At 48.5% G+C, this 23,326-nt stretch overlaps 1 protein-coding gene across 3 annotated transcripts in view; it reads right to left on the minus strand.

The window, feature by feature from the left end:
* Positions 1-23,326, minus strand: part of LOC135521822 (ceramide synthase 2-like) — a 74,258-nt gene that overhangs the window by 12,378 nt on the left and 38,554 nt on the right. For all 3 annotated transcript variants that reach the window (XM_064947574.1, XM_064947572.1, XM_064947573.1), the window contains exons 4-10: positions 17,954-18,072; positions 11,545-11,602; positions 11,039-11,089; positions 10,047-10,139; positions 9,011-9,139; positions 8,559-8,665; positions 8,207-8,360 (exon numbers count right to left, since the gene is read on the minus strand). In XM_064947574.1, the coding sequence (XP_064803646.1) occupies positions 8,207-8,360; positions 8,559-8,665; positions 9,011-9,139; positions 10,047-10,139; positions 11,039-11,089; positions 11,545-11,602; positions 17,954-18,072 (711 nt within the window). The remainder of the gene's footprint in view (positions 1-8,206; positions 8,361-8,558; positions 8,666-9,010; positions 9,140-10,046; positions 10,140-11,038; positions 11,090-11,544; positions 11,603-17,953; positions 18,073-23,326) is intronic.

A 23,326-nucleotide genomic window follows, 5' to 3' on the forward strand; every position in this document is an offset into this window, starting at 1 on the left:
GTGTGTAGTGTTGTCAGGGTGTGTGTGTAGTGTTGTCAGGGTGTGTGTGTGTGTGTGTGTGTGTGTAGTGTTGTCAGGGTGTGTGTGTAGTGTTGTCAGGGTGTGTGTGTGTGTGTAGTGTTGTCAGGGTGTGTGTGTGTGTGTAGTGTTGTCAGGGTTTGTGTGTGTGTGTGTGTGTGTAGTGTTGTCAGCGTGTGTGTGTAGTGTCGTCAGGGTGTATGTGTGTGTGTGTAGTGTTGTCAGGGTGTGTGTGTAGTGTTGTCAGGCTGTATGTGTGTGTGTAGTGTTGTCAGGGTGTGTGTGTGTGTGTAGTGTTGTCAGGGTGTGTGTGTAGTGTTGTCAGGGTGTGTGTGTGTAGTGTTGTCAGGGTGTGTGTGTGTAGTGTTGTCAGGGTGTGTGTGTGTAGTGTTGTCAGGGTGTGTGAGTAGTGTTGTCAGGGTGTGTGAGTAGTGTTGTCAGGATGTGTGTGTAGTGTTGTCAGGATGTGTGTGTGTGTAGTGTTGTCAGGATGTGTGTGTGTGTGTGTGTGTGTGTGTGTAGTGTTGTCAGGGTGTGTGTGTGTAGTGTTGTCAGGGTGTGTGTGTGTGTGTGTGTGTAGTGTTGTCAGGATGTGTGTGTGTGTGTGTGTGTGTGTGTAGTGTTGTCAGGGTGTGTGTGTGTGTAGTGTTGTCAGGGTGTGTGTGTGTGTAGTGTTGTCAGGGTGTGTGTGTGTGTAGTGTTGTCAGGGTGTGTGTGTGTGTGTAGTGTTGTCAGGGTGTGTGTGTGTGTGTTGTGTTGTCAGAGGGTGTGTGTAGTGTTGTCAGAGGGTGTGTAGTGTTGTCAGGGTGTGTTTGCAGTGTTGTGTTGTCAGAGGGTGTGTAGTGTTGTCAGGGTGTGTGTGTGTGTGTGTAGTGTTGTCAGAGGGTGTGTAGTGTTGTCAGGGTGTGTGTGTGTGTGTTGTGTTGTGTTGTCAGAGGGTGTGTAGTGTTGTCAGGGTGTGTGTGTTTTGTTGTCAGAGTGTGTAGTGTTGTCAGGGTGTGTGTGTGTGTGTGTGTGTGTTGTGTTGTCAGAGGGTGTGTAGTTTTGTCAGGGTGTGTGTGTGTGTAGTGTTGTCAGAGGGTGTGTAGTGTTGTCAGGGTGTGTAGTGTTGTCAGGGTGTGTGTGTAGTGTTGTCAGGGTGTGTGCAGTGTTGTCAGGGTGTGTGTGTAGTGTTGACAGGGTGTGTGTGTAGTGTTGTCAGGGTGTGTGTGTAGTGTTGTCAGGGTGTGTGCAGTGTTGTCAGGATGTGTGTGTAGTGTTGACAGGGTGTGTGTGTAGTGTTGTCAGGGTGTGTGCGTGTGTAGTGTTGTCAGGGTAGTGTGTAGTGTTGTCAGGGTGTGTGTAGTGTTGTCAGGGTGTGTGCGTGTGTAGTGTTGTCAGGGTAGTGTGTAGTGTTGTCAGGGTGTGTGTAGTGTTGTCAGGGTGTGTGTGTGTGTGTGTGTGTGTGTAGTGTTGTCAGGGTGTGTGTGTGTGTGTGTGTGTGTGTGTGTAGTGTTGTCAGGGTGTGTGTGTAGTGTAGTGTTGTCAGGGTGTGTGTGCAGTGTTGTGTTGTCAGAGGGTGTGTCTGTGTAGTGTTGTCAGGGTGTGTGTGTGTGTAGTGTTGTCAGGGTGTGTGTGTGTGTAGTGTTGTCAGGGTGTGTGTGTGTGTGTGTGTGTGTGTGTGTGTGTGTGTGTAGTGTTGTCAGGGTGTGTGTGTGTAGTGTTGTCAGGGTGTATGTAGTGTTGTCGGGGTGTGTGTGTAGTGTTGTGTTGTCAGAGGGTGTGTAGTGTTGTCAGGATGTGTGTGCAGTGATGTGTTGTCAGAGGGTGTGTAGTGTTGTCAGGGTGTGTGTGCAGTGTAGTGTTGTCAGAGGGTGTGTGTGTGTAGTGTTGTCAGGGTGTATGTGTGTGTGTGTGTGTGTGTGTAGTGTTGTCAGGGTGTGTGTGTGTGTGTGTGTGTGTGTGTGTGTAGTGTTGTCAGGGTGTGTGTGTAGTGTTGTCAGGGTGTGTGTGCAGTGTTGTGTTGTCAGAGGGTGTGTAGTGTTGTCAGGGTGTGTGTGCAGTGTAGTGTTGTCAGGGTGTGTGTGCAGTGTTGTGTTGTCAGAGGGTGTGTCTGTGTAGTGTTGTCAGGGTGTGTGTGTGTGTAGTGTTGTCAGGGTGTGTGTAGTGTTGTCAGGGTCTGCGTGTAGTGTTGTCAGAGGGTGTGTAGTGTTGTCAGGGTGTGTGTGTAGTGTTGTCAGGGTGTGTGTGTAGTGTTGTCAGGGTGTGTGTGTAGTGTTGTCAGAGGGTGTGTAGTGTTGTCAGGGTGTGTGTGTGTGTGTGTAGTGTTGTCAGGGTGTGTGTGTAGTGTTGACAGGGTGTGTGTGTAGTGTTGTCAGAGGGTGTGTAGTGTTGTCAGGGTGTGTGTGTGTGTGTAGTGTTGTCAGGGTGTGTGTGTAGTGTTGTCAGGGTAGTGTGTAGTGTTGTCAGGGTGTGTGTAGTGTTGTCAGGGTGTGTGTGTGTGTGTGTGTGTAGTGTTGTCAGGGTGTGTGTGTGTGTGTGTGTGTGTGTGTGTGTGTGTGTGTGTGTGTGTGTGTGTGTGTGTGTGTAGTGTTGTCAGGGTGTGTGTGTAGTGTTGTCAGGGTGTGTGTGCAGTGTTGTGTTGTCAGAGGGTGTGTAGTGTTGTCAGGGTGTGTGTGCAGTGTAGTGTTGTCAGGGTGTGTGTGCAGTGTTGTGTTGTCAGAGGGTGTGTCTGTGTAGTGTTGTCAGGGTGTGTGTGTGTGTAGTGTTGTCAGGGTGTGTGTGTGTGTGTAGTGTTGTCAGGGTGTGTGTGTGTGTAGTGTTGTCAGAGGGTGTGTAGTGTTGTCAGGGTGTGTGGGTGTGTAGTGTTGTCAGGGTGTGTGTGTGTAGTGTTGTCAGGGTGTGTGTGTGTGTAGTGTTGTCAGGGTGTGTGTGTGTGTGTAGTGTTGTCAGGGTGTGTGTGTGTGTGTGTGTGTAGTGTTGTCAGGGTGTGTGTGTGTGTGTAATGTTGTCAGGGTGTGTGTGTGTGTAATGTTGTCAGGGTGTGTGTGTGTGTAATGTTGTCTGGGTGTGTGTGTAGTGTTGTCAGGGTGTGTGTGTGTGTAGTGTTGTCAGAGGGTGTGTAGTGTTGTCAGGGTGTGCGGGTGTGTAGTGTTGTCAGAGGGTGTGTAGTGTTGTCAGGGTGTGTGGGTGTGTAGTGTTGTCAGGGTGTGTGTGTGTAGTGTTGTCAGGGTGTGTGTGTGTGTGTGTGTGTGTGTGTAGTGTTGTCAGGGTGTGTGTGTGTAGTGTTGTCAGGGTGTGTGTGTGTAATGTTGTCAGGGTGTGTGTGTGTAGTGTTGTCAGGGTGTGTGTGTGTGTAGTGTTGTCAGGGTGTGTGTGTGTGTGTAGTGTTGTCAGGGTGTGTGTGTGTAGTGTTGTCAGGGTGTGTGTGTGTAATGTTGTCAGGGTGTGTGTGTGTAATGTTGTCAGGGTGTGTGTGTAGTGTTGTGTTGTCAGGGTGTGTGTGTAGTGTTGGCAGGGTGTGTGTAGTGTTGTCAGGATGTGTAGTGTTGTCAGGGTGTGTGTGTAATGTTGTCAGGGTGTGTGTGTGTGTGTGTAGTGTTGTCAGGGTGTGTGTGTAGTGTTGTCAGGGTGTGTGTGTGTGTGTAATGTTGTCAGGGTGTGTGTGTGTGTGTGTGTAGTGTTGTCAGGGTGTGTGTGTAGTGTTGTCAGGGTGTGTGTGTAGTGTTGTCAGGGTGTGTGTGTAGTGTTGTCAGGGTGTGTGTGTGTGTGTGTGTAGTGTTGTCAGGGTGTGTGTGTGTGTGTGTAGTGTTGTCAGGGTGTGTGTGTGTGTAGTGTTGTCAGGGTGTGTGTGTGTGTGTGTGTGTGTAGTGTTGTCAGTGTGTGTGTGTAGTGTTGTCAGGGTGTGTGTGTGTGTAGTGTTGTCAGGGTGTGTGTGTGTGTGTGTAGTGTTGTCAGGGTGTGTGTGCAGTGTTGTCAGGGTGTGTGTGTGTGCAGTGTTGTCAGGGTGTGTGTGTGTGTAATGTTGTCAGGGTGTGTGTGTGTGTAATGTTGTCAGGGTGTGTGTGTGTAGTGTTGTCAGAGTGTGTGTAGTGTTGTCAGGGTGTGTGTGTGTGTAGTGTTGTCAGGGTGTGTGTGTGTGTAGTGTTGTCAGGGTGTGTGTGTGTAATGTTGTCAGGGTGTGTGTGTAGTGTTGTGTTGTCAGGGTGTGTGTGTGTGTGTGTAGTGTTGTCAGGGTGTGTGTAGTGTTGTCAGGGTGTGTGTAGTGTTGTCAGGTTGTGTGTAGTGTTGTCAGGGTGTGTGTAGTGTTGTCAGGGTGTGTGTGTAGTGTTGTCAGGGTGTGTGTGTAGTGTTGTCAGGGTGTGTGTGTAGTGTTGTCAGGGTGTGTGTGTGTGTAGTGTTGTCAGTGTGTGTGTGTGTGTGTAGTGTTGTCAGTGTGTGTGTGTGTGTGTGTAGTGTTGTCAGGGTGTGTGTGTGTGTAATGTTGTCAGGGTGTGTGTGTGTGTAGTGTTGTCAGGGTGTGTGTGTAGTGTTGTGTTGTCAGGGTGTGTGTGTGTGTGTGTAGTGTTGTCAGGGTGTGTAGTGTTGTCAGGGTGTGTGTGTGTGTAATGTTGTCAGGGTGTGTGTGTGTGTGTAGTGTTGTCAGGGTGTGTGTGTGTGTGTGTGTGTAGTGTTGTCAGGGTGTGTGTGTGTGTGTAGTGTTGTCAGGGTGTGTGTGTGTGTGTGTAATGTTGTCAGGGTGTGTGTGTGTGTAGTGTTGTCAGTGTGTGTGTAGTGTTGTCAGGGTGTGTGTGTGTGTAGTGTTGTCAGGGTGTGTGTGTAGTGTTGTGTTGTCAGGGTGTGTGTGTGTGTAGTGTTGTCAGGGTGTGTGTGTGTGTGTGTGTGTGTGTGTGTGTGTGTGTGTGTGTGTGTGTGTGTGTGTGTGTGTGTGTGTGTGTGTGTGTAGTGTTGTCAGGGTGTGTGTGTAGTGTTGTCAGGGTGTGTGTGTAGTGTTGTCAGGGTGTGTGTGCAGTGTTGTGTTGTCAGAGGGTGTGTAGTGTTGTCAGGGTGTGTGTGCAGTGTAGTGTTGTCAGGGTGTGTGTGCAGTGTTGTGTTGTCAGAGGGTGTGTCTGTGTAGTGTTGTCAGGGTGTGTGTGTGTAGTGTTGTCAGGGTGTGTGTGTGTGTGTAGTGTTGTCAGGGTGTGTGTGTGTGTGTGTAGTGTTGTCAGAGGGTGTGTAGTGTTGTCAGGGTGTGTGGGTGTGTAGTGTTGTCAGGGTGTGTGTGTGTAGTGTTGTCAGGGTGTGTGTGTGTGTAGTGTTGTCAGGGTGTGTGTGTGTGTGTAGTGTTGTCAGGGTGTGTGTGTGTGTGTGTGTGTAGTGTTGTCAGGGTGTGTGTGTGTGTGTAATGTTGTCAGGGTGTGTGTGTGTGTAATGTTGTCAGGGTGTGTGTGTGTGTAATGTTGTCTGGGTGTGTGTGTAGTGTTGTCAGGGTGTGTGTGTGTGTAGTGTTGTCAGAGGGTGTGTAGTGTTGTCAGGGTGTGCGGGTGTGTAGTGTTGTCAGAGGGTGTGTAGTGTTGTCAGGGTGTGTGGGTGTGTAGTGTTGTCAGGGTGTGTGTGTGTAGTGTTGTCAGGGTGTGTGTGTGTGTGTGTGTGTGTGTGTGTGTAGTGTTGTCAGGGTGTGTGTGTGTAGTGTTGTCAGGGTGTGTGTGTGTAATGTTGTCAGGGTGTGTGTGTGTAGTGTTGTCAGGGTGTGTGTGTGTGTAGTGTTGTCAGGGTGTGTGTGTGTGTGTAGTGTTGTCAGGGTGTGTGTGTGTAGTGTTGTCAGGGTGTGTGTGTGTAATGTTGTCAGGGTGTGTGTGTGTAATGTTGTCAGGGTGTGTGTGTAGTGTTGTGTTGTCGGGTGTGTAGTGTAGTGTTGGCAGGGTGTGTGTAGTGTTGTCAGGATGTGTAGTGTTGTCAGGGTGTGTGTGTAATGTTGTCAGGGTGTGTGTGTGTGTGTGTAGTGTTGTCAGGGTGTGTGTGTAGTGGTGTATGGTTGTCAGGGTGTGTGTGTGTGTGTAATGTTGTCAGGGTGTGTGTGTGTGTGTGTGTAGTGTTGTCAGGGTGTGTGTGTAGTGTTGTCAGGGTGTGTGTGTAGTGTTGTCAGGGTGTGTGTGTAGTGTTGTCAGGGTGTGTGTGTGTGTGTGTAGTGTTGTCAGGGTGTGTGTGTGTGTGTGTAGTGTTGTCAGGGTGTGTGTGTGTGTAGTGTTGTCAGGGTGTGTGTGTGTGTGTGTGTGTGTAGTGTTGTCAGTGTGTGTGTGTAGTGTTGTCAGGGTGTGTGTGTGTGTAGTGTTGTCAGGGTGTGTGTGTGTGTGTAGTGTTGTCAGGGTGTGTGTGCAGTGTTGTCAGGGTGTGTGTGTGTGCAGTGTTGTCAGGGTGTGTGTGTGTGTAATGTTGTCAGGGTGTGTGTGTGTGTAATGTTGTCAGGGTGTGTGTGTGTAGTGTTGTCAGAGTGTGTGTAGTGTTGTCAGGGTGTGTGTGTGTGTAGTGTTGTCAGGGTGTGTGTGTGTGTAGTGTTGTCAGGGTGTGTGTGTGTAATGTTGTCAGGGTGTGTGTGTAGTGTTGTGTTGTCAGGGTGTGTGTGTGTGTGTGTAGTGTTGTCAGGGTGTGTGTAGTGTTGTCAGGGTGTGTGTAGTGTTGTCAGGTTGTGTGTAGTGTTGTCAGGGTGTGTGTAGTGTTGTCAGGGTGTGTGTGTAGTGTTGTCAGGGTGTGTGTGTAGTGTTGTCAGGGTGTGTGTGTAGTGTTGTCAGGGTGTGTGTGTGTGTAGTGTTGTCAGTGTGTGTGTGTGTGTAGTGTTGTCAGTGTGTGTGTGTGTGTGTGTAGTGTTGTCAGGGTGTGTGTGTGTGTAATGTTGTCAGGGTGTGTGTGTGTGTAGTGTTGTCAGGGTGTGTGTGTAGTGTTGTGTTGTCAGGGTGTGTGTGTGTGTGTGTAGTGTTGTCAGGGTGTGTAGTGTTGTCAGGGTGTGTGTGTGTGTAATGTTGTCAGGGTGTGTGTGTGTGTGTAGTGTTGTCAGGGTGTGTGTGTGTGTGTGTGTGTAGTGTTGTCAGGGTGTGTGTGTGTGTGTAGTGTTGTCAGGGTGTGTGTGTGTGTGTGTAATGTTGTCAGGGTGTGTGTGTGTGTAGTGTTGTCAGTGTGTGTGTAGTGTTGTCAGGGTGTGTGTGTGTGTAGTGTTGTCAGGGTGTGTGTGTAGTGTTGTGTTGTCAGGGTGTGTGTGTGTGTAGTGTTGTCAGGGTGTGTGTAGTGTTGTCAGGGTTTGTGTAGTGTTGTCAGGGTGTGTGTGTGTGTAATGTTGTCAGGGTGTGTGTGTGTGTGTGTGTGTGTGTGGTGTTGTCAGGGTGTGTGTGTGTAGTGTTGTCAGGGTGTGTGTGTGTGTGTGTGTAGTGTTGTCAGTGTGTGTGTGTAGTGTTGTCAGGGTGTGTGTAGTGTTGTCAGGGTGTGTGTAGTGTTGTCAGGGTGTCTGTAGTGTTGTCAGGGTGTGTGTGTAGTGTTGTCAGGGTGTGTGTGTAGTGTTGTCAGGGTGTGTGTGTGTGTAGTGTTGTCAGGGTGTGTGTGTAGTGTTGTCAGGGTGTGTGTGTAGTGTTGTCAGGGTGTGTGTGTGTGTGTAGTGTTGTCAGGGTGTGTGTAGTGTTGTCAGGGTGTGTGTGTGTGTAGTGTTGTCAGGGTGTGTGTGTGTGTGTAGTGTTGTCAGGGTGTGTGTGTGTGTGTAGTGTTGTCAGGGTGTGTGTGTGTGTAGTGTTGTCAGGGTGTGTGTGTGTGTAGTGTTGTCAGGGTGTGTGTGTGTGTGTAGTGTTGTCAGGGTGTGTGTGTGTGTGTGTGTAGTGTTGTCAGGGTGTGTGTGTGTGTGTGTGTGTGTGTGTGTAGTATTGTCAGGGTGTGTGTGTGTAGTGTTGTCAGGGTGTGTGTGTGTGTGTGTGTGTGTGTGTGTGTAGTGTTGTCAGGGTGTGTGTGTGTGTGTAGTGTTGTCAGGGTGTGTGTGTGTAGTGTTGTCAGGGTGTGTGTCTGTGTGTGTAGTGTTGTCAGGGTGTGTGTCTGTGTGTGTAGTGTTGTCAGGGTGTGTGTCTGTGTGTGTAGTGTTGTCAGGGTGTGTGTGTGTGTAGTGTTGTCAGGGTGTGTGTGTAGTGTTGTCAGGGTGTGTGTGTGTGTGTGTAGTGTTGTCAGGGTGTGTGTGTGTGTGTGTGTGTAGTGTACATACATCACTGCTCAGGAAGCGGACAGCCATACGCAGAATGAGGATGGCCCAGAAGACATGGAGACACTGCAGCACCATCATAAGGAAATTCAGGAAGTAGTATCCAAAGAACGGAGAGTACATAGTCATCGGATAAATGTACGTAGAATAAATGATGCTGAGAGAGAGGAGGGGGGGGCAAGAAGAGCAATAACATCAGTAACAACCAACAGACCATTAACAGACATGTATGATGCTAATCAGAATATGTTGTTCACTGACTTGCCTAGTTAAAGGTTACATAAGTAAAACAATCAGAATGGCTGTGAGAGACAGATCATTGGTGTGTGGGGGGAGTGTTCAGGTGTCATCTCACTAGAAGGGGAAGATATAGAGTCTAGTGAAGATGAAGACGGCAGCGAAGAGGAAGAAGACGTAGTTACTGGTGTTTCTCCATCCAGCATAGATGAATATCTTAGCGGACTATCAGAGAGAGGGAGAGAGAGAGAGAAAGGTTGTTGTTGATAGAAAATAATTGTAATGTCATATTTCTTCCACCAGGTGACAGTACTAAATCTCTCCATATCTCCACTTCTCCAATATCAGTAGTACTTTGTCCACTTCCTGGTTTATCAAATAAAATGGGATTTCCTTGTGGGTGATTCCCCTGTGGGCCCCACCTACAAACTACATGTGCTAACTGTAAGTTGTTTTGGATAACAGCAACTACTAAATCACCATAGTGTTATTGTGTTTATTATCGTATCATGGCAGTGATATTATTATCATGTTAAGTTGGTGACCCAGCTCTCCTGTAATTGGTTGTACCTCCAGTAAATAGTCGGAGGAGTCGTGCAGCAGCATGATGAGCGTACCCGCTCTGATGTAGTTGACACACCAGGAGAAACTGATGAGGAAGATGGTGGCCATATGGTGAACCATCTGCTCCTTAAAGTCCTACACAGAGGGAGGGAGGGAGAGAAGGAGGGAAAGAGACAAATGCAGGGAGGGAGAGAGAAGGTTAGAGTTTGTGTTTTGTTACCTTGATAACATTCTGTTCCTTCACACACACACACACGCCTGCACGCACGCACGCACACACACACACACACACACACACACACACACACACACACACACACACACACACACACACACACACACACAGGTGACATCATTTAGCAGGTACACACGGTCTGTACTGACCTGACCCTAGTGGAGTAGAGTCCACTGACAAACTCCCCTTTAACCTCCGGCTCCACACACACAGGTGACATCATTTAGCAGGTACACGGTCTGTACTGACCTGACCCTAGTGGAGTAGAGTCCACTGACAAACTCCCCTTTAACCTCCGGCTCCACACACACAGGTGACATCATTTAGCAGGTACACACGGTCTGTACTGACCTGACCCTAGTGGAGTAGAGTCCACTGACAAACTCCCCTTTAACCTCCGGCTCCACACACACAAACACGTCATATCAGTCCAATGTCCACCTCCTGCAGTTGCCCCCTGACCCCTGTCCCTATACACACTGACACTTACATCAGTGCCATGACAGTAACCCCTGGTCGTCAGTACAGGGGCAACACCATGGCGACAGCAGGAGAGGGATCGGAAAGACTTGCTTACTGTTTTCAATGAATCACTTGTCGCTAACAGAGTGTGCAGCCTTGGTTAACCACTATCCCTGATCTTGTCAACTGCACTCCCCGTGTATGGAAGAATCTTCAGGTGATCTGCGTGCTGTAATTGATTGACTCTTAAAGTGAATAGGACTGTAAGTAAAGGGATTCTGTACCTGTATTCTTGATTGTTACAAGCATAGTGAGTTTCATAGAGCAGGCGCGGTGCACACTTACTTTCCGTTTGACGTCTGATGCCACACTGAAGATTAGAGAGACGTAGAAACCCAGCTCTATCATATAGTACCAATACTGAGACGGCAGGAGAGTCTGGGGGAGAGATGAGAGATTGAGGGATGGAGAGAGAAATAGATGAGGGATGGAGGGAAATAGATGAGGGATGGAGAGAGAAATAGATGAGGGATGGAGGGAAATAGATGAGGGATGGAGAGAGAAATATATGAGGGATGGAGGGAAATAATGAGGGATGGAGAGAGAAATAGATGAGGAATGGAGGGAAATAGATGAGGGATGAAGGGATGAAGAGAGAAATAGATGCGGGATGGAGGGACATAGATGTGGGATGGAGAGAGAAATAGATGAGGGATGGAGGGAAATAGATGAGGGATGAAGGGATGGAGAGAGAAATAGATGAGGGATGGAGGGAAATAGATGAGGGATGAAGGGATGGAGAGAGAAATAGATGCGGGATGGAGGGAAATAGATGAGGGATAGAGGGAAATAATGAGGGACGAAGAGAAATAGATGTGGGATAGAGACAGAAATAGATGAGAAATTGACGAGGGATGGAGAGAAATAGATGAGGGATGGAGGGAAATAGATGAGGGATGGAAAGAAATTGATGAGAGATGGAGGGATGGAGAAAGATGAGGGATGGAGAGAGAAATAGATGGGGGATGGAGGGATGGAGAGAGAAATAGATGAGGGATGAATGGAAATAGATGAGGGATGGAGGGAGAAATAGATGAGGGATGGAGGGAAATAGATGAGAGATGGAGGGATAGGGAGAGAGATGGGATGGGGAGATTATAGGAGAGAGAGAGAGGAGAGAAAGAGCAAGATAATATCAACATACATTGATACTTCCATAATATGCTTTCTGAACACAGTCAAACACTGGACATAACATGATATGATATATGCCTTCCAATGACTTTCCTATGTTACAATGTATTAGTTACCACTCATAAATAACCAGAGGGACATACCAGAATAGGGAAGCCCTGCCACATCTCCTTAAAGTCATACAGCCAGGGTTTCTGAGAGAGGGAGAGAGTCATACATAAATCAGACACTTCTAACTTCAGTCACAGAGAAATACAGCATTGAAACAGATAAATCATTTTCACACCCTCTTTCCCTCTATATATTAATATGGCTTTATAATTCTCTTCCAGTGTCATTCGTAACTTCTTTATTAATCATGTTAAAAAAACATCAAATTGTATAACGTTAGTTTTGGATACTCAGTTGTCCCTGATATAACCAGCACTGTTGTTGACAAGGCTTCTATTCTATCTTAGTATCCTGTAAAACATTAATTCTGTCAGTGAACAGGCTCTGTTTCTCCCATCAATGGTTTAACTAGGATCTAAAGTTGAAATGATGAGTTATGACAGAGGTCAGATGACATGATTGACCAATATTGGTGTAGGAGATTAGATTGGAGACAGGCGAGAGTTTTAAAGGTCAAAGGTGAAACAGCAGTACTCACGTCAATGAGGGCAGCCAGGCCAGCAATGAAAGCAAGAAGATAAAAGGTGAATCTCCAACTGCAAGAGAACACACACAATCATTGGACAACACACACACACAGACTTTATACTATAGTGCATTTGGAAAGTATTCAGACCCCTTGACCTTTTCAACATTTTGTTACGCTACAGCCTTATTCTAAAATTGATTAAATCGTTTTTTCCCACATCAATCTACACACAATACCCCATTATGACAAAGTAAAAACAGCTTTTTAGATATTATGGCAAATGTATTAAAAATACAAAACTTAAATATCATATTTACATAAGTATTCAGACCCTTTACTCAGTACTTTGTTGAAGCACCTTTGTCAGCGATTATGGCCTCGAGTCTTCTTGGGTATGACCCTACAAGCTTGGCACACCTGTATTTGGGGAGCACATCTGTATTTTGGGAGTTTCTCCCATTCTTCTCTGCAGATCCTCTCAAACTCTGTCAGGTTGAATGGGGAGCGTCGCTGACCAGTTTCTCCAGAAATGTTAGATCGGGTTCAAGTCCAGGCTCTGGCTGGGCCACTCAAGGACATTCAGAGACATGTCCCGAAACCACTCCTGTGTTGTCTAGGCTGTGTGCTCAGAGTAATTGACCTTTTGGAAGATGACCCTTCACCCCAGGCAGAGGTCCTGAACAGGTTTTTATCAAGGATCTCTCTGTACTTTGCTCCGTTCATCTTTCCCTCGTCTCCAAGTTCCTGCTGCTGAAACACATCCCCACAGCATGATGCTGCCACCACCATGCTTCACCGTAGGTATGGGTGCCATGTTGGCATTCAGGTCAAATAGTTCAATCTTGGTTTCATCAGAACATATTATTTTTTTCAAGCAGGGCTGTCATCTGCCTTTTACTGAGGAGTGTCTTCCGTCTGGCCACTCTACCATAAAGGCCTGATTGGTGGAGTGCTGCAGAGATGGGTTCCCCGGGCCGTGGATGTGAATTATGGCAGCCCCCCGCAACTCTCTGATTCAGAGGGGTTGGGTTAAATGCAGAAGACACATTTCAGTTGAATGCATTCAGTTGTACAACTGACTAGGTATCCCCTTTCCCTTTCTGGAAGGTTCTCCCATAGAGTGACCATAGGGTTCTTGGTCACCTCCCTGACCAAGGCCCTTCTCCCCTGATTTCTCAGTTTAGCCGGACGGCCAGCTCTAGGATGAGTCTTGCTGGTTCCAAACTTAGTTCATTTAAGAATGATAGAGGCCACTGTGTTCTTGAGGACCTGCAATGCTGCAGACATTTTTTGATACCCTTCCCAGATCTGTGCCTCGACACAATCCTGCCTCGGAGCTCTATGGACAATTCCTTCGACCTCATGGCTTGGTTTTTCCTCTGACATGCACTGTCAACTGTGGGACCTTATATAGACAGATGTGTGCCTTTCCAAATGATGTCCAGTCAATACATTTGACCAAATGTGGACTCTAATCAAGTTGAGAAACATCAAGGATGATCAATGGAAAAAGGATGAACCAGAGCTCAATTTCGAATCTCATAGCAAATGATCTGAATACTTATGTAAATAAAGTATTTCAGTTTTTTATTTTTAATACATTTGCACAAATTTCTAAAAACCTGTTATCACTTTGTCATTATGGGGTATTGTATGTAGAAAATATATGTAATCCATTTTAGAATAAGGCTGTAATGTAAAAAAATGTGGCAAAAGTGAAGGAGTCTGAATACTTTCTGAATGAACTTATCGGTACAGTAAAGAGAACATACACACATTCTGTTAAACTGTAATGGATCAGTCCCGTGCAAACTTCCCAGCACACAATGGGAACAGTCATACAGTAGCCTCCAGTTGTCACAGATAGAGACCAGACCTCCAGTACTGTACAACAACAACCTGCTGACTACAGATAGATACCTCCAGTACTGTACAACAACCTGCTGACTAAAGATAGAGACCTCCAGTACTGTACAACACAACAGCCTGCTGACTACAGATAGAGACCTCCAGTACTGTACAACAACCTGCTGACTACAGATAGAGACCTCCAGTACTGTACAACAACAACCTGCTGACTACAGATAGAGACCTCCAGTACTGTACAACACAACAACCTGCTGACTACAGATAGAGACCTCCAGTACTGTACAACAACAACCTGCTGACTACAGATAGAGACCTCCAGTACTGTACAACACAACAACCTGCTGACTACAGATAGAGACCTCCAGTACTGTACGACACAACAACCTGCTGACTACAGATAGAGACATACAGTACTGTACGACACAACAACCTGCTGACTCCAGATAGAGACATACAGTACTGTACGACACAACAACCTGCTGACTACAGATGGAGACCTCCAGTACTGTACAACAACAACCTGCTAACTACAGATCGAGACCTCCAGTAATGTACAACACAACAACCTGCTGACTACAGATAGAGACCTCCAGTACTGTACAATATTAACTACAGGTTGTTATCTACACTAGTGATTGTGATATTAACTCCAGGTTGTCTCTACACTTGTGATTGCGATATTAACTACAGGTTGTTATCTACACTCGTGATTGTGATATTAACTACAGGTTGTCTCTACACTAGTGATTGCGATATTAACTAGAGGTTGTCTCTACACTAGTGTTTGTGATATTAACTACAGGTTGTCTCTACACTAGTGATTGCGATATTAACTACAGGTTGTCTCTACACTAGTGATTGTGATATTAACTACAGGTTGTTATCTACACTAGTGATTGTGATATTAACTACAGGTTGTCTCCACACTAGTGTTTGTGATATTAACTACAGGTTGTTATCTCCACTAGTGATTGTGATATTAACTACAGGTTGTCTCTACACTAGTGTTTGTGATATTAACTACAGGTTGTTATCTACACTCGTGATTGTGATATTAACTACAGGTTGTCTCTACACTAGTGTTTGTGATATTAACTACAGGTTGTCTCTACACTAGTGATTGCGATATTAACTACAGGTTGTCTCTACACTAGTGATTGTGATATTAACTACAGGTTGTTATCTACACTAGTGATTGTGATATTAACTACAGGTTGTCTCTACACTAGTGATTGCGATATTAACTACAGGTTGTCTCTACACTAGTGATTGTGATATTAACTACAGGTTGTTATCTACACTAGTGATTGTGATATTAACTACAGGTTGTCTCCACACTAGTGTTTGTGATATTAACTACAGGTTGTTATCTCCACTAGTGATTGTGATATTAACTACAGGTTGTCTCTACACTAGTGTTTGTGATATTAACTACAGGTTGTTATCTACACTCGTGATTGTGATATTAACTACAGGTTGTCTCTACACTAGTGATTGCGATATTAACTAGAGGTTGTCTCTACACTAGTGTTTGTGATATTAACTACAGGTTGTCTCTACACTAGTGATTGCGATATTAACTACAGGTTGTCTCTACACTAGTGATTGTGATATTAACTACAGGTTGTTATCTACACTAGTGATTGTGATATTAACTACAGGTTGTCTCCACACTAGTGTTTGATATTAACTACAGGTTGTTATATCCACTAGTGATTGTGATATTAACTACAGGTTGTTATCTACACTAGTGATTGTGATATTAACTACAGGTTGTCTCTACACTAGTGATTGTGATATTAACTACAGGATGTATCTACACTAGTGATTGTGATATTAACTACAGGTTGTATGTACACTAGTGATTGTGATATTAATTACAGTTTGTTATCTACACTAGTGATTGTGATATTAACTACAGGTTGTTATCTACACTAGTGATTGTGATATTAACTACAGGTTGTTATCTACACTAGTGATTGTGATATTTGATTAGATTTTATTAGGACCTCTTTTAGTCCCCATTTGGACTAATCTTCCAAGAGTCCTTAACATTAAAATACAATTTATAATACAAACACACTTTCACATATGACACACTATTACAAACATACATAATACACTAGCATAATGACCCAATAAATACTCAATAAAAAATAAAAAAAATAAAAAATATATATATATATATATATATATTCTTCATCTACTATAGTCCCACAACATTTCTATATACTATATTTAAATAGTTTTAAAATAATGTTTAAACTTATATATTGAAAGGTTTCTAGTTTGCTCAGTTAATATATTCCATTTCTTTATTGCTCTAAATCGAAATGTTCTTTCGCCCATTTATTTTTTCTGTCTGGATGGTGGACAATCTATTCCTAGTATTTACGGAATGTCTGTCTCTTACCAACTGAATACCATTGTGAATAGAACTTGGCCGTTTTAAATGATGTATATTATAAAATAAGATCAGCATGTTTTCTTCAATTACCTTGTCGATTGATGACCAACCAAGAACACTGTGCATGACTGCAACAAAAGAACCATATCTCCGCCTTAAAACAATCCTTGCTGCTTTATTCTGTGCATTCTGCAGCCTCCTAACTTCACTAGATGATGCATTTCCCCAGACCACCAAACAATAGTTCACTTGACTCTCAACCAATGCCTGTGTTATTTGCTGTAGGATTTTCACTGGTAAATATTTAGCTATCCTTCTGATTATGCATGCTGTTTTAATATTTTTTTTACATAGATTAGTTATTTGAGACGACCATGATAAGCAGTTGTCTAGCTGCACTCCCAGTAGTTTGCACTCCCATACTTAATTGTATCCCATGCTGTTTTGGCCTTTTCCTAGTTGAACAGACCAACATAACTTTGGTTTTCTTGGTGTTTAAAGCAAGTTTGTTTTGGCAAACCCATTTCCTGATAATCTCCAAATCTCCTTGCAAAGCTTGCTGTACCTGTTGAACCGATTGTCTTGCTGCATAAATTGTAGTATCATCTGCAAATATAGTAGCTTGAGTTTCAACCAAGGCATAGGGAAGGTCGTTGGTGTATATTAAGTAGAGAAGTGGCCCAAGGCAGCTGCCCTGTGGTATTCCACAGTTGAACACATGAGGGGAAGAAAATGAACCATTGATATAGGTGGACTGTTTCCTGTCAGTTACATATGACTGTCCCCAATTCAATGCTACCTCCTTAAAACCATAATGCATTAATTTTGTCAAAATAATTTCATGATCCACTAAATCAAATGCTGCACTGAAATCTAAAAATAGTACACCTACAAACCTGCCATTATCCATAGCACTGAGCCACTGGTCAGTCATGTTAACCAATGCAGTGGAATTGGAATGGTTTTTGCGATAAGCATGCTGATTGGCTGTAATCAGATCATTTTTTTCCATATACTCCCACATTTGTCTACTCACAATACCCTCCAATATCTTACTGAGTGTAGGGAGTAGACTAATTGGTTGACTATTGGCAGGAGTAATGGGTTCTTTGCAGTCTTTCGGAATAGGACACAGTTTCGCATGCTTCCATACATTTGCAAACAACCCCTTTTCCAGTGACCAATTAAATATGTATCTCAGTGGAACTGCAATCTGGGGAGCAGCACAGCGAAGCAAAAAATTGTCCATAAGACCATAGCCTGTAGATTTACCATCAGGTAATGACTTAAATAGGTTTAACACCTCCTCCACTGACACCGTTTGTAGACTAAAATAGCAGATCTTATTGCTCATAATATGATCATCAATCCATTGGACAATAGCTTGTTTGGAAGAATTTATGTCTACATTGTTGCTTAGTAATTTTAATTTTCTGTGTAAAAAAATCTGCAAAATGATTGGCAATATCAACTGGTTTTGTTATTATTCTCCCCTCAACCTCCACACTAGATGGGCATGATGAGATAGATGTACCAAGTAAGCCCTTAACTGTGTTCCATACCCTTTTAGAATATTCACTACAGGTTGTCTCTACACTAGTGATTGTGATATTAACTACAGGTTGTTATCTACATTAGTGATTGTGATAATAACTACAGGTTGTTATCTACACTAGTAATTGTGATATTAATGTCAGTATTAGTGTAACACAGCCACTGTCTCAGTCCAATAACAATGACACACACTGTTGGGATATAAATTGATTCTGCTGATAGGGCCAAACTGTCTCCTGGAACTGGTGAGGGATGTGAGGGACGGGCGGCGGGTGTGTGTGTGGCCTGGGGGGGTAGGAGGAGCCTTGATAAAACCAGACTGGCAATATAATGAGTGTCAAATATACTGTAAATAGACTCATGCTTTAACACTCAGACGTGCTCACAGGCCAATGTCAGCACGTGTGTGTCTGTGCATGTGGGTGTGTTGGTGACAGATTGGCATTGAGCAGCTGTTTGTGAAGCTGTTGTTATCTTGTTTTGTGCCTGTGTTCATGCATGTGTGTGTGTGTGCATGTGTGGGAGTGTGTATGCATATAGGTATTTGTGTGTGTGTGTGTGTGTGTGTGTGTGTGTGTGTGTGTGTACCTGGCCTCTTTGAACTTCTTCAGTAGACTGGGTCGGTCCTGGTTCCTGCGTCTCCTGAACCATCTCTGCACCTGTCTCTCTGAACAACCTGTCTGCTTACACAGACTGTCTATAGAACTCTGTAGGAGGGAGACAGAGCGGGGAATAGAGGGAGAGAGAAAGGGAGGAGGGTGAGCGGGGGATAGAGGGAGAGAGAAAGTGAGGGAGGGAGAGCGGGGGATAGAGGGAGAGAGAAAGGGAGGAGGGAGAGAAAGCAAGGGATAGGGGGAGAGAGATAGGGAGGAGAAAGAGAGAGAGCGGGGGATAGGGGGAGAGAGAAAGGGAGGAGGGAGAGAGAGCGGGGGATAGGGGGAGAGAGAAAGGGAGGAGGGAGAGAGAGCGGGGGATAGGGGGAGAGAGAAAGGGAGGAGGGAGAGAGAGCGGGGGATAGGGGGAGAGAGAAAGAGAGGTGGGAGGGAGAGTGGGGGATAGAGGGAGAGAGAAAGGGAGGAGGGGGAGAGCGGGGGATAGGGGGAGAGAGAAAGGGAGGAGGGGGAGAGCGGGGGATAGGGGGAGAGAGAAAGGGAGGAGGGGGAGAGCGGGGGATAGGGGGAGAGAGAAAGGGAGGAAGGAGAGAGAATGGGGGATAGGGGGAGAGAGAAAGGGAGGAGGGAGAGAGAGCGGGGGATAGGGGGAGAGAGAGAGGGAGGTGGGAGGGAGAGCGGGGGATAGGGGGAGAGAGAAAGAGAGGTGGGAGGGAGAGTGGGGGATAGGGGGAGAGAGAAAGAGAGGTGGGAGGGAGAGCGGGGGATAGGCGGAGAGAGAAAGGGAGGAGGGAGGGAGAGCGGGGGATAGGTGGAGAGAGAAAGGGAGGAGGGAGGGAGAGCGGGGGATAGGTGGAGAGAGAAAGGGAGGAGGGAGGGAGAGCGGGGGATAGGTGGAGAGAGAAAGGGAGGAGGGAGGGAGAGCGGGGGATAGGTGGAGAGAGAAAGGGAGGAGGGAGCGAGAGTGGGGGATAGGGGGAGAGAGAAACGGAGGAGGGAGAGAGAAACGGAGGAGGGAGAGAGAGAAAGGGAGGAGGGAGAGAGAAACGGAGGAGGGAGAGAGAGAAAGGGAGGAGGGAGAGAGAGTGGGGAATAGGGGGAGAGAGAAAGGGAGGAGGGAGAGAGGGGGGATAGGGGGAGAGAGAAAGGGAGGAGGGAGAGAGCGGGGGATAGGGGGAGAGAGGAAGGGAGAGTGCGGGGGATAGGGGGAGAGAGAAAGGGAGGAGGGAGAGAGCGGGGAATAGAGGGAGAGAGAAAGGGAGGAGGGAGAGAGAGGGGGATAGGGGGAGAGAGAAAGGGAGGAGGGAGAGAGAGAAAGGGAGGAGGGAGGGAGAGCGGGGAATAGGTGGAGAGAGAAAGGGAGGAGGGAGAGAGAGAAAGGGAGGAGGGAGAGAGAGAAAGGGAGGAGGGAGAGAGAGCGGGGAATAGGGGGAGAGAGAAAGGGAGGAGGGAGAGAGCGGGGGATAGGGGGAGAGAGAAAGGGAGAAGGGAGAGAGAGTGGGGAATAGGGGGAGAGAGAAAGGGAGGAGGGAGAGAGAGCAGGGGATAGGGGGAGAGAGAAAGGGAGGAGGGAGAGAGAGCGGGGGATAGGGGGAGAGAAAGGGAGGAGGGAGAGAGAGCGGGGGATAGGGGGAGAGAGAAAGGGAGGAGGGAGGGGGATAGGGGGAGAGAGAAAGAGAGGTGGGAGGGAGAGTGGGGGATAGGGGGAGAGAGAAAGGGAGGAGGGGGAGAGCGGGGGATAGGGGGAGAGAGAAAGGGAGGAGGGGGAGAGCGGGGGATAGGGGGAGAGAGAAAGGGAGGAAGGAGAGAGAATGGGGGATAGGGGGAGAGAGAAAGGGAGGAGGGAGAGAGAGCGGGGGATAGGGGGAGAGAGAGAGGTGGGAGGGAGAGCGGGGGATAGGGGGAGAGAGAAAGAGAGGTGGGAGAGAGAGTGGGGAATAGGGGGAGAGAGAAAGGGAGGAGGGAGAGAGAGAAAGGGAGGAGGGAGAGAGAGTGGGGAATAGGGGGAGAGAGAAACGGAGGAGGGAGAGAGAGAAAGGGAGGAGGGAGAGAGAGTGGGGAATAGGGGGAGAGAGAAAGGGAGGAGGGAGAGAGGGGGGGATAGGGGGAGAGAGAAAGGGAGGAGGGAGAGAGCGGGGGATAGGGGGAGAGAGGAAGGGAGAGAGCGGGGGATAGGGGGAGAGAGAAAGGGAGGAGGGAGAGAGAGCGGGGAATAGAGGGAGAGAGAAAGGGAGGAGGGAGAGAGAGGGGGATAGGGGGAGAGAGAAAGGGAGGAGGGAGAGAGAGAAAGGGAGGAGGGAGGGAGAGCGGGGAATAGGTGGAGAGAGAAAGGGAGGAGGGAGAGAGAGAAAGGGAGGAGGGAGAGAGAGAAAGGGAGGAGGGAGAGAGAGCGGGGAATAGGGGGAGAGAGAAAGGGAGGAGGGAGAGAGCGGGGGATAGGGGGAGAGAGAAAGGGAGAAGGGAGAGAGAGTGGGGAATAGGGGGAGAGAGAAAGGGAGGAGGGAGAGAGAGCAGGGGATAGGGGGAGAGAGAAAGGGAGGAGGGAGAGAGAGCGGGGGATAGGGGGAGAGAAAGGGAGGAGGGAGAGAGAGCGGGGGATAGGGGGAGAGAGAAAGGGAGGAGGGAGGGGGATAGGGGGAGAGAGAAAGAGAGGTGGGAGGGAGAGGGGGGGATAGGGGGAGAGAGAAAGGGAGGAGGGGGAGAGCGGGGGATAGGGGGAGAGAGAAAGGGAGGAGGGGGAGAGCGGGGGATAGGGGGAGAGAGAAAGGGAGGAAGGAGAGAGAATGGGGGATAGGGGGAGAGAGAAAGGGAGGAGGGAGAGAGAGCGGGGGATAGGGGGAGAGAGAGAGGTGGGAGGGAGAGCGGGGGATAGGGGGAGAGAGAAAGAGAGGTGGGAGGGAGAGTGGGGGATAGGGGGAGAGAGAAAGAGAGGTGGGAGGGAGAGTGGGGGATAGGCGGAGAGAGAAAGGGAGGAGGGAGGGAGAGCGGGGGATAGGTGGAGAGAGAAAGGGAGGAGGGAGGGAGAGCGGGGGATAGGTGGAGAGAGAAAGGGAGGAGGGAGGGAGAGCGGGGGATAGGTGGAGAGAGAAAGGGAGGAGGGAGCGAGAGTGGGGGATAGGGGGAGAGAGAAACGGAGGAGGGAGAGAGAGAAACGGAGGAGGGAGAGAGAGAAAGGGAGGAGGGAGAGAGAGAGGGGAATAGGGGGAGAGAAAGGGAGGAGGGAGAGAGGGGGGGATAGGGGGAGAGAGAAAGGGAGGAGGGAGAGAGCGGGGGATAGGGGGAGAGAGGAAGGGAGAGAGCGGGGGATAGGGGGAGAGAGAAAGGGAGGAGGGAGAGAGAGCGGGGAATAGAGGGAGAGAGAAAGGGAGGAGGGAGAGAGAGGGGGGATAGGGGGAGAGAGAAAGGGAGGAGGGAGAGAGAGAAAGGGGGAGGAGGGAGGGAGAGCGGGGAATAGGTGGAGAGAGAAAGGGAGGAGGGAGAGAGAGAAAGGGAGGAGGGAGAGAGAGAAAGGGAGGAGGGAGAGAGAGCGGGGGATAGGGGGAGAGAGAAAGGGAGGAGGGAGAGCGGGGGATAGGGGGAGAGAGAAAGGGAGAAGGGAGAGAGAGTGGGGAATAGGGGGAGAGAGAAAGGGAGGAGGGAGAGAGAGAAAGGGAGGAGGGAAAGAGAGAAGGGGAGGAGGGAGAGAGAGAAAGGGAGGAGGGAGAGAGAGAAAGGGAGGAGGGAGAGAGAGGGTGGGATAGGGGGAGAGAGAAAGGGAGGAGGGAGAGAGCGGGGGATAGGGGGAGAGAGAAAGGGAGAAGGGAGAGAGTGGGGGAATAGGGGGAGAGAGAAAGGGAGGAGGGAGAGAGAGAAAGGGAGGAGGGAAAGAGAGAAGGGGAGGAGGGAGAGAGAGCGGGGGATAGGTGGAGAGAGAAAGGGAGGAGGGAGAGAGAGCGGGGGATAGGTGGGGAGAGAAAGGGAGGAGGGAGAGAGAGAAAGGGAGGAGGGAAAGAGAGAGGGGAATAGGGGGAGAGAGAAAGGGAGGAGGGAGAGAGGGGGGGAGAGAGAAAGGGAGGAGGGAGAGAGAGAAAGGGAGGAGGGAGAGAGCGGGGGATAGGTGGAGAGAGAAAGGGAGGAGGGAGAGAAGAAAGGGAGGAGGGAGAGAGAGCGGGGAATAGGGGGAGAGAGAAAGGGAGGAGGGAGAGAGAGAAAGGGAGGAGGGAGGGAGAGCGGGGAATAGGTGGAGAGAGAAAGGGAGGAGGGAGAGAGAGAAAGGGAGGAGGGAGAGAGAGAAAGGGAGGAGGGAGAGAGAGAAAGGGAGGAGGGAGAGAGAGAAAGGGAGGAGGGAGAGAGAGAAAGGGAGGAGGGAGAGAGAGAAAGGGAGGAGGGAGAGAGAGCGGGGGATAGGGGGAGAGAGAAAGGGAGGAGGGAGAGAGCGGGGGATAGGGGGAGAGAGAAAGGGAGAAGGGAGAGAGAGTGGGGAATAGGGGGAGAGAGAAAGGGAGGAGGGAGAGAGAGAAAGGGAGGAGGGAAAGAGAGAAGGGGAGGAGGGAGAGAGAGAAAGGGAGGAGGGAGAGAGAGCGGGGGATAGGGGGAGAGAGAAAGGGAGGAGGGAGAGAGCGGGGGATAGGGGGAGAGAGAAAGGGAGAAGGGAGAGAGAGTGGGGAATAGGGGGAGAGAGAAAGGGAGGAGGGAGAGAGAGAAAGGGAGGAGGGAAAGAGAGAAGGGGAGGAGGGAGAGAGAGCGGGGGATAGGTGGAGAGAGAAAGGGAGGAGGGAGAGAGAGCGGGGGATAGGGGGAGAGAAAGGGAGGAGGGAGAGAGAGCGGGGGATAGGGGGAGAGAGAAAGGGAGGAGGGAGGGGGATAGGGGGAGAGAGAGAGGTGGGAGGGAGAGTGGGGGATAGGGGGAGAGAGAAAGGGAGGAGGGAGAGAGAGGGGGATAGGGGGAGAGAGAAAGGGAGAAGGGAGAGAGAGTGGGGAATAGGGGGAGAGAGAAAGGGAGGAGGGAGAGAGAGAAAGGGAGGAGGGAAAGAGAGAAGGGGAGGAGGGAGAGAGAGAAAGGGAGGAGGGAGAGAGAGAAAGGGAGGAGGGAGAGAGAGCGGGGGATAGGGGGAGAGAGAAAGGGAGGAGGGAGAGAGCGGGGGATAGGGGGAGAGAGAAAGGGAGAAGGGAGAGAGAGTGGGGAATAGGGGGAGAGAGAAAGGGAGGAGGGAGAGAGAGAAAGGGAGGAGGGAAAGAGAGAAGGGGAGGAGGGAGAGAGAGCGGGGGATAGGGGGAGAGAGAAAGGGAGGAGGGGGAGGAGCGGGGGATAGGGGGAGAGAGAAAGGGAGGAGGGGGAGAGCGGGGGATAGGGGGAGAGAGAAAGGGAGGG

Source organism: Oncorhynchus masou, chromosome 30 (assembly GCF_036934945.1).
Source record: "Oncorhynchus masou masou isolate Uvic2021 chromosome 30, UVic_Omas_1.1, whole genome shotgun sequence".
Taxonomy (NCBI): Eukaryota; Metazoa; Chordata; class Actinopteri; order Salmoniformes; family Salmonidae; genus Oncorhynchus; species Oncorhynchus masou.